The sequence below is a fragment of the Gossypium hirsutum genome, chromosome A06 (genome assembly GCF_007990345.1).
Source record: "Gossypium hirsutum isolate 1008001.06 chromosome A06, Gossypium_hirsutum_v2.1, whole genome shotgun sequence".
Lineage (NCBI taxonomy): Eukaryota > Viridiplantae > Streptophyta > Magnoliopsida > Malvales > Malvaceae > Gossypium > Gossypium hirsutum.
In genome coordinates this window covers 41,949,458-41,960,387 of record NC_053429.1, presented here as the reverse complement: position 1 = coordinate 41,960,387, position 10,930 = coordinate 41,949,458, and the positions used below count along the sequence as shown (strand labels likewise).

At 36.2% G+C, this 10,930-nt stretch overlaps 1 protein-coding gene across 1 annotated transcript in view; it reads left to right on the top strand.

Moving 5' to 3' along the window:
- The first annotated feature begins 3,221 nt into the window (after positions 1 to 3,221).
- LOC121230505 (serine/arginine-rich splicing factor 7-like) overlaps positions 3,222 to 10,930 on the top strand; it is a 58,812-nt gene continuing 51,103 nt past the window's right edge. Inside the window, exon 1 of the mRNA XM_041115397.1 lies at positions 3,222 to 3,477. Coding sequence (XP_040971331.1) covers positions 3,222 to 3,477 — 256 coding nt within the window. The remainder of the gene's footprint in view (positions 3,478 to 10,930) is intronic.

Genomic DNA, 10,930 nt, shown 5'->3' with positions numbered 1-10,930 from the left:
AATTAGTAGATAGATATATGAGTCTAGTTTCATGGAAAATTTACAGATCTTAATTTTGAGTTTTGAAACTCGAGATATGAATTTTTAAGCGACTATGACGCAGTTAGCCAGCTTGTCTGGAAATTCTAAAATAAATTGTTTAAGTTGTTTAATTAATGAATTATGTTTAGTAACACCTCGTACTCGACTCCGGCGACGGTCTCGGGTACGGGGGAGTTACACTTTTAATTTTGTATGAATTGCGTGAACGACTCTACAGACACCTTCGATGATGTTTTGGCAAGCGATAAATCCCAATCGAACCTAAGGAATAGATTAGGATGCAAGTGACATGTCACTAAGGTATTATGTTATGTGATTCAGGTGTGGGTCCTTTACATCCTACTAGGTGCTGAGTATACCGGTATATGTTGCAGTTACTTGAAAACTTGTGTGAGCAGCACTGTGTAGCTACGTCTTGACTGACAGCTTGTGTGAGTAGGCCCGTTGATGGCTCGACAGCGAGCATATATGTGTTATGAGATAGAGGTAGCAATGGCTACATATGTGACACCTTGTGTGCTAGGTTTCCTGAGTATCCAATATTATTTTTTCGAGTGGTTTATTAGGTATGGCAACGATGAGAATAAGTTGAAATTATTACGTGATGGTACAGGTATGTACATAAAGCTTATGATTATTAAATTCGTGAAATGATGATTTCAAGGTAAGTAGTGATGGAATGAATTGTGGTCATAAGATTATGGTAAATTACATTATCTTATATTACATTACTTGAATGTTAAATGTATGATAAGATATTCTTATTTCTTTCATACGAGCTTAGTAAGCTATATAGCTTACTCCGTTTTATTTTTCCATGTTTTATAGTGTTACCAAGCTAGCTCGAGTTGGAGGTCGTCGGAGATCGCATGACACTATCAAACTGTCATTTTTGGTATTGACGATTTTAAACATTTTGATTATATGGCATGTATAGGGACTTGGTCATTTCGGGTATAGGTGTCATTATGATTTTGGCCAAATGTGTTGGCTTATATTTGGTATTGAGCAATGTAATTGGCTTATTTTGAATAAAATGGTTGTAAGCCTATTTATATTAATATATGTGCCAATGCCTTTTGTTTATGTGTTTTGTAATGGTTCACTATATGTTTATTTATAGCTATATAGCTTTGTTGTTAAATGAATGAGTTCGATTCATTGGTATGCTAGAAGATCTATATGATACAATGCATATTAATGGTAGCCATATTGAAGCTTGTAGAATGTGAATAGTATGGTTTGGTTTAGTAAAATATGATGTTGTAAGTATGTTAGGTATTGAAATGACATGTTTTAGCCTTGATTATGGATGTTTTGGTTGTCTAAGTATGCTATGAGTTGTGCCATTTGATGTTGTGTATGTGTGTGCAAATGAGGGGGGCAAATTGGCTTGGTAGATAGCCTTTACATTTGTCTACATGGATAGACACACAGCCTGCCCCATGGGCATGTGTTTCGGCCGTGTCCCCTGCACCTTAATTTTGAGAAATAGAGTGCTCAGAATTGTGCAACACGGGCAGAGACATGAGTGTGTGTCTCAGCCGTGTGAGGGACATGGCCTCGGACATGGGCGTGTGTCCTGGACGTGTGAAGTCTGCACCTATTTTATGAGAATTAATTAATCACACGGGCGTGTGGCTTGGCCATGTGACTTAAATTTCTTCATGCCTTGCAAAATAAAAAGTTACATAGGTTAAGGACACGGGCGTATGTGACCACATGACCTGCCCACACAGGCGTGTCCCAAACCACATGGGCGTGTGACCCCTATACCAAACAAAAATCTTCCAAGTTTTGTAGAAATTTCCTAAGTTCTCGGTTTAATCCCAGACCACTTCCACAGCATGATTTGCGCCTCGTAGGTTCGTAATAGGGACTTTATGACTGAAAAAATGGTTTTAAATTTGGTTGAAATTTATGACTCGGAATTGTATGATTGTTTGCGACGTAAGTCTGGTAAAGCCTCGTAACCCTATTTTGGTGTGGAATACTAGTAAGGGGTGTTAAATTTAGTGGTGTCAGAGCTATAATTTAGTCAATTCTCAGACTAACGTAACTTGTGTGAGAGTCTAGCTATACATGCCATATATAATTTTTGATAGTATGACAACTCTTGACAATTTAAATTGTATTTTCATATAGTAAATGGACCCTGACCTAGATGCAGCTGATGATCTTGAAAGTAATGCGTCGACTCCCGCTCAAGGGATAGGGCCATCTGAAAGTAGACCAGTAACGGTTAGTCAGAAAGGAGAGACTAGGGAAGCCTTCTTCCAAAGGATGAATGAGTGGTTTGCCGAGTTTGTTCGAACAAATCCGGCTGTTGAACATCCTCCACCCCCACCTAACCCCCAACTAGTTTTCGTAGCTCTTCAAGGTGTGGAATTGTTAAGACTAAACAAGCCTTCAGTTGAAAAGATTAGAAAATAAGTGGCTGAAGAATTTAGAGCTAATGTTGACAACGATCCCGAAAGAGCAGAGTTTTGGCTTGAGAACTCTATCAGGGTATTTGATGAGCTTTCTTACACACCGGATGAGTGCTTAAAATGTGCTATATCACTTCTAAGGGACTTGACATATCAATGGTGGAATACTCTTGTATCCGTGGTACCGAGAGAAAGAGTTGCCTGGGAATTCTTTCAAGATGAGTTCATAAAGAAATATATTAGTCAACGGTTCATTGATCAGAAATGCAAAGAGTTTTTAGAGTTGAAACAGGGTCATATGTCTGTGACTAAATATGAGCGAGAGTTTGTTAGGATCAGTAAGTATGCTCGGGAATGTGTTTCCACCGAGGCCATTATGTGTAAAAGATTTGAAGATGGGTTGAACGAGGATATTAGATTGCTAGTAGGGATTATAGAGTTGAAAGAATTTGTTGTGCTAGTCATCCGAACTTGCAAGCTAAAGAGTTAACCAAAGAAAAGAGAAAAGTTAAGTTTGAGGCTAGCGATTCGAGAAAAAGACTGATGAATAAGTCATTTCAATCTTCATCAAAGAAATCAAGGGATTTTTATACTCGTTCAAATGTTTTAGCTAGATATCCCAATAGAGATCGCAGAAAGCAATATTCGGTTTTGAAGGCCCAAACTACATCAATAGTGATCGTTGGTAATGCTAGGTCTAACAGACCTGAATGTCAACACTGTGGTAGATGACATCCTGGTGAATGTAGAATGAATGACCGAGCTTGCTTTAAATGTGGCTCCCAAGATCACTTCATTCAAGATTGCCTTGAAATGGCTGAGAAAGATAAGTTTCAGAGTGCAAGGTCGAGTATCACTACCACTAGAGGAAGGCCACCAAGAAATATGGGAACCAATAACAGAGGTGTAACGAAAGATTTGACTGTGAGATCAGAGGTTAGAGCTTCTGCTAGAACCTATGCTATTCGTACTCACGAAGATGCGTCATCCTCTGATGTTATCACTGGTACATTTTCTCTCTATGATACTAATGTAATTGCATTGATTGATCCTAGATCGACTCATTCTTATATTTGCATGAATTTGGTTTCTAGTAAGAATTTGCCTGTTGAGCTTATTGAGTATGTGATTAAAGTGTTGATCCCTTTAGGCAAATATGTTTTAGTTGATAAAGTTTTCAAGAGTTGTCCTTTAATGATTATTGAATTGAAATGTCAAGATAAAGAAATTCTTCGGATTGAATCGAATGAGTTGAGTGAGTTTCCTATTGTGATTTCATCGATGTTAGCTTAGAGGTACATAAGAAAAGGTTGTGAAGCTTATATTGCGTATGTACTGAATACGAAAGTGCCTGAATTGAAGATCAAATTTGTGCCGGTAGTAAGTGAATATCCAGATGTGTTTCCAAAAGTGTTGCCTGGATTACCACCAAATAGAGAGGTTGAGTTTACCATTGATTTACTACTGGGAACTTCACCAATATCGATAGCTCCGTATAGAATAGCTCTGACTGAATTGAAAGAATTGAAATCTCAATTGTAAGAGTTGACAGATAAGGGTTTTGTGAGACCAAGTTTTTCGCCCTGGGGTGTACCAGTGTTTTTCATCAAGAAGAAAGACGAGTCCATAAGACTTTGTATTAATTATCGTTACAATAAAGAAATAGTATCCTTTACCGAGAATTGATGATCTTTTTGACCAGTTGAAAGGGGCAACAGTGTTCTCGAAGTTAGATATGAGATCTGGTTATTATCATCTGAGAGTTAAGGATTCAGATGTGCTGAAAACCGCGTTCAGAACATGGTACGGGCATTATGAATTCCTTTTATGCATTTTGGATTAACTAATGCTCCTGCAGTTTTTATGGACTTGATGAATTGAATCTTCAGACCATATTTAGATAAATTTGTGGTTATTTTTATTGATGAAATTTTGATTTATTCACGAGATGAGTCTGAACATGCTGGGCATTTAAGAGTTGTATTATAGACCTTGCAAGACAAACAATTGTTTGCTAAATTTAGCAAAAGTGAGTTTTGGCTCCGAGAAGTTAGATTTCTGGGACATATTATTTCCGCAGAAGGTATACGATTTGATCGGAGTAAGATTTCGGCAGTTGTTGATTGGAAATCACCGAGAAATGTATCAAAAGTTAGGAGCTTTTTGGGCTTGGTCGGTTATTATTGGCGTTTTGTTAAAGGATTTTCGATGATAGCTACACCTATGACCAGACTTTTACAAAAAGATGTGAAATTCGAGTGGTCTGAGAAATGTCAATAGAGTTTCGAGCAGTTGAAAGCATTTTTGACTGAAGCACCGGTGTTAGTGCAATCTGAGTCTTAGTGCAACCTGAGTAGAGGAAAGAGTTTGTGATTTTTAGTGATGCATCATTGAACTATTTAGGTTGTTTGTTGATGCAAAAAGGTAAAGTGATAGCTTATGCCTCGAGGCAGTTGAAACCGCATGAAAAGAACTATCCGATGCACGACTTGGAACTAGACACTATTGTGTTTGCTTTAAAATTTTGGACACAGCATTTATTTGGTGAGAAGTGTCACATCTTTACTAACCACAAGAGTTTAAGGTATTTAATAACTCAAAAATATTTGAATTTATGACAACGGAGATGGCTCAAACTATTGAAAGATTATAAGATAGTGATCGACTATCACCTAGGGAAAGCGAACGTAGTTCCAGATGCTTTAAGTAGAAAGTCTTTGTTTGCTTTGAGCACAATGAATACACGGTTAATCTTATCTGATGATGGATCGATTTTAGCTGAGTTGAAAGCTAGACCAGTATTTCTTCAGCAAATTTACAAAACTTAGAAAGGTGATAATGAGTTGCAAGCCAAAAGAGTTCAATACAAATCGAATAGTGATTCAGAATATCAGATTGGATCCGATGATTGTTTGAGGTTCCGAGATAGGATTTGTGTACCAAGAGATACTGAAATGATTCAAAAATTTCTTCATGAGGCACATAATGGTTGTCTATCTGTTTATCCTAGGAGTACAAAGATGTATAACGATTTGAAGAAATTGTATTGGTGGGAAGGCATGAAACTAGACATTTCAGAGTTTGTAACGAGATGCTTGATTTGTCAACAAGTGGAAGCCGAACATCAAGTGCCTTCGGGTTTACTTCAGCCTGTGATGATACTCGAGTGGAAATTGGATAGAGTTACGATGGATTTTGTATCGAGGTTACCTCTAACTCTGAAAAAGAAAGATAATGTTTAGGTCATTGTTGATAGGTTGATGAAATCGGCTCATTTTATTCCGGTACGTACTGATTATTCACTTGATAAACTTGCTGAATTGTACATTTTTGAGATTGTTAGATTTCACGGAATGTCTACTTCTATTATTTCGGATAGAGATCTGAGGTTCACGTCGCGATTTTGGAAGAAATTGCAAGAAGTATTAGGGACAAGGTTGAATTTTAGTACTGCATTTCATCCACAAACCAACGGTCAATCTGAGAGAGTGGTTTAAATTCTCGAAGATATGCTTTGCTGTTGTGTTTTAAAGTTAAAAGGTAGTTGGGAGAAATATGCTTATAACAATAATTTTCAATCGAGTATAAAAATGGCACCGTATAAAGCATTATACAGTCGCAAGTGCTGAACTGCGCTATACTGGACAGAGCTTAGTGAGAAACAGATTCACGGGGTTGATTTGATCAGAAAACTAAAGAGAAAGTGAAGGTAATTCAAATTGTTTGAAAGTAGCTTTGAATCGACAAAAATCATACACAGATTTGAAACGGAAGGATATTGAATTTCAAGTTGGTGATAAAGTGTTTCGAAAAGTGTCACCGTGGAAGAAAGTTCTTAGATTTTGTCGCAAAGGCAAGTTGAGTTTGCGTTTCATTGGGCCGTATGAGATTATTGAAAGAATAGGGCCAGTGGCATATTGACTAGCTTGGCCATTGGAGTTAGAAAGGATCCAAAATGTATTTCATGTGTAGATGTTGCGATGATATCGATCAGATCTATCGCATGTAATCTCACTGTCAGAGATTGAGATTCAACCCGATATGACATGCGGTGAAGAGCTGATCAAAGTGTTAGCTTGAGAGGTTACACAGTTGAGAAATAAAAGCATAGCTCTAGTAAAAGTTTTGTGGCAACGACATGGGATCGAAGATGCTACGTGGGAACCCGAGGAAGCTATGAGAAAATAGTACCCTAACCTCTTTTCTGGTAAGATTTTCGAGGATGAAAATCCCTAAGGGTGGAGAGTCGTAACAGCCCATTTTTGGATCAAATCAGATAAGTGGCTTTGGGACCACAAATCCAAAGAAGAAATATTTATTTTACTATTTGTTTAAGGTCTACAGCATGATAGAGTAATTGTGTGAAAAATTCGTTAAGAAATTTTATTGATTGAGTGCTCAATTTAGCTAAAAAGACTAAATTGCAATAGGTGCCAAACTTGAGTTCACTTCGCTAAAGGTGTTTAATTGTTATAAATTTTTAAATTGGAGGTCCTTAAATGGTACTTAGACCATTATAAGGATGGACAAAAATGGACATGATTAGGTGAAATTTTAAATTTATGTATTAAGGGTAAATTGGTAATTTGGTAAATAAAGACAAATTAGCCTAATAAAAGATGTTCATTTGCTTCAATTGAGTCCCCTCATAGCCGAAATTTTGGAGGAAGCCATAGCTAGGGTTTTGGCCAAGCTTTCAAGCTCGATTGTAAGTCCGTTCTTGTCCCGTTTTTAATGATTTTTATATTTTTTAGATCGTTATAACTTGATCTAGCTATTTAAAGGACTAATTTGAAAGAAAGTTAAATTATAAAATTTACCTAGGTTGAATATGCTTCTATTTTGATGTTTGATGGTAGAAAATACACGTTTGTTGTTTGTTAAACAACATTGTAAAGTGATTTTCGATAATAATGTCAAATAGGGACTTATTTGTAAAGTGTTAAAAAATGTATGTGAGAGTGTGAATAAATGTAAACTGTGGGCTATTACGAGTAAGGGTAACGCTCGACTGGGCTTGAGTTGGGAAGAAATTGAAAGAAATTCATTTTACGAGCCTAGGGAGTAAATTGTAAAATGTTGAAATATTAGGGGCAAAAATATAATTTTTTTCATAATGTGATTTTGGATAGAATTGAATAGCTTGATGATTAAATGACTTAAATGTGGTATTATAGATAATGAAAAATGAAGTTCGAATCTAGATCAAGGGAAAAATAAAGTAATTGACGAATAGATCCTTTTCACTGTTTTTGTAAACGAGGTAAGTTCGTATGTAAATAAGCTTTATTATAATTGTATTTTAAATGCTTTAATTTTGTATGAATTGTGTGAACGACTCTACGGGCACGTTTGATGACGTTTTGGCAAGCGAGAAATCCCAATTGAACCTAAGGAATAGATTAGGATACAAGTGACATGTCACTAGGGTATTATGTTATGTGATCCGGGTGTCGGTCCTGTACGTCCTACTGGCTGCTGAGTATCTCGGTATATGTTGCAGTTACTTGATAGCTTGTGTGAGCAGCACCGTGTAGCTACATCTTGACTGACAGCTTGTGTAATATCCTAATTTTGGGCCTAGTCGGAATAGTGGTTTCGTGACCACAAAATCCAAGATAGAAATAATTATTTTATGATTATTTTGAGGTCTATGATATGATTGCATGATTGTGTGAAAATTTCGTGAAGAAATTTTATGCATAAAGTGCTTAAATTGAAATTAGGGACTAAATCGAATAATTTGCAAAACTTGCATTCTAGAAGTTTCTAGTATGAAATTGTTTTGAAATATTAATTAGGAGCTCTTAAATAGAATTTTACCAATTTCTAAGTCTATGGACAAAAATTGGACATGGATGGAATTTTTGGAAAGTTTAGTAGTAAGGGCATTTTGGTCATTTAGGGGTGAAATGAATTAAAATACAAAATTAAAAGCCAATTTTGCTCATCTTCAACCCCATGGAAAAATATAGCAAGGAGAAACCATGGCTAGGGTTTTTCAAGCTTCCAAGCTCGATTGTAAGTCCGTTCTAGCCTCGTTTTTAATGATTTTTACGTTTTTAGAGTCCCGGTAGCTCGATTTAGCTTATGCTAGCAATAATTTAACCTAGGGTTTATATTTGGAAAAATACCCATAGGTGAAATTTGTGTATTTTTGTGTTTTATGATAGAATATGAGGTTTTAAATTATGTTAGACAACTTGTGCTACTCGATTTTAAGTGAAAACGAGCAAAAGGGCTTAATCGGTAAAAATACCTAATAGTCATAAGTACATGTTAGAGTGAGAATTTATGTTGCCATAGAAGGGAAAAATGATCAGCATGTCATAAAACATAAGAAAATAGGCTGAAGTTTAATTTACGAGCTTTGGGGCAAAAGTGTAAATATGCAAAAGTTTAGGGGCAAAATTGTGATTTTTCCAAAATATGATTTTGGGTCAATTTGAATAATGTGAGTCCTAATTAGACTATATTTTAAATGATAGAGCAAGGAAAACTAAAATTCGGGCTAAAATGGGGAAAATACCAAGTTGTGGACGAAATGGTAAAAGTAGCCATTTTCGCATACCGAGGTAAGTTCATATGTAAATGTTGGTAACATAGTTATTGTTTTAAATGTTTTAATGTTATTTAAATGATATGATAATTATTATGAAATATCATACTTGTGACAATTGTTTGATAATATGTCAAATTATGTGATATACTTGGAAAATGTGAAATACTACCGAGTATCGGTATCGACATTCCATAGAAGATGGTTGAGACATATGATTGGGAAAAATGTCCCGTTGAGCCTGAGGAATGGATTAGGATACGAGTGACATGTCACTGGGATATTTGGGCATCCGAACTCGTTGAGTTGAGTCCGAGTTCACTTATGGATGCAAATGTCCGAACTCGTTGAGTTGAGTCCGAGTTCGTGAGATGTAACTAGGCATCCGAACTCGTTGAGTTGAGTCCGAGTTCACTTATGGATGCAAATGTCCGAACTCGTTGAGTTGAGTCCGAGTTCGTGAGATGTAACTAGGCATCCGAACTCGTTGAGTTGAGTCTGAGTTCACTCATGGATGCGAACGCCCGAGCTCGTTGAGTTGAGTCCGAGTTCACTTATGGGCGGGTTACATGGTAGCTTGGCTACATATGTGGCACTTATGTGCAAACTTTCCATGTATCCGAATTATATTCCGATGTGTTCAACGGGTAAAGTTCTACTGAAATGGAGGAATACTCAAGATGAAAGGGACGTATTGGTAAGTGCTGTGAAATGGGTACTTTGAACAGGTATGTACTTAACCCTCGGGTTGAAAAATCGATATAACAACAATATGGTTAGATGATAAATGAAAATGTGATATGAATGTCTTGGTGATGATTATGCAAATGATGTTTTATGTTTGCTTATATGGTTATGTTACTTGCTATTTGCATGTGAACTTATTAAGCATTTATGCTTACTCCCTCCTTTTCATTCCTTGTAGTTTTGACAAGCCAGCTCGAAAATCGGGAACGGTCGGAGGCTCGCTCACACTATCCGTATACCATCTTGGCATAATGGCTTGTATATTTTGAGTATGGCATGTATAGCAGTATAATCATTTTGTATATATGGTCTTATGATATGGTTATTGAGTGGTATGGAAATGCTTGGTAATGATTAGCCATAGGAATGGCTAATCATGATCATATTTGGTGTTATGTATGTCAAATTACTAGCTAATCCACGGATACCATGAAATAGGTAAAATTTACCATAAAATAGATTAAGACAGCAGCAGTGACGTGAGTTTGAAAAATCATTAAAAATAGTAGAGATATAATTATATGATGAATAAAATATGGAATTAAAGAAATATGAGTCTATTTTCATATGAATGGAACAAAATAGGTATATGAGTTATATTTTATGAGATGTTTAAATTTTTGTGAAACAGGGCTAGAGCAATTTTTGGATCCCCTGTTCTGACTTTGGAAATTCACCATAAATTTTACAAAGGCAATTAGAAGTCATTCTTTATATGTAAAGATTCCTTATTGAGTCTAGTTTTATTAGAAACAAACGGCATAGTCATTGAAGCTCTGTACAAGGAGATATCTGATTCGTAATACACAGAGGTCAGAGTAGTCGAACCCTGAAATAGGGGAGATTTTAACTAATAAACTGTACTAATTGGCCCAACCAAAAATTCTAGAAAAAAATTAGTAGATAGATATATGAGTATAGTTTCAGGAAAAATTTACGGAATTGGATTTCGAGTTTTGTAACTCGAGATATGATTTTTAAAGGGACTGTGATGCAGTTAGCCAGCTTGTCTGGAAATTTTAAAATGAATTGTATGAGCTGTTTAATTAATGAATTAAGTCCGTTAACACCTCGTGTTCGACTCCGAAAACGGTCTCGGGTACGGGGCGTTACAGCTTGTATGAGCAAGCCCGCTGATGGCTCGAGAGTGAGC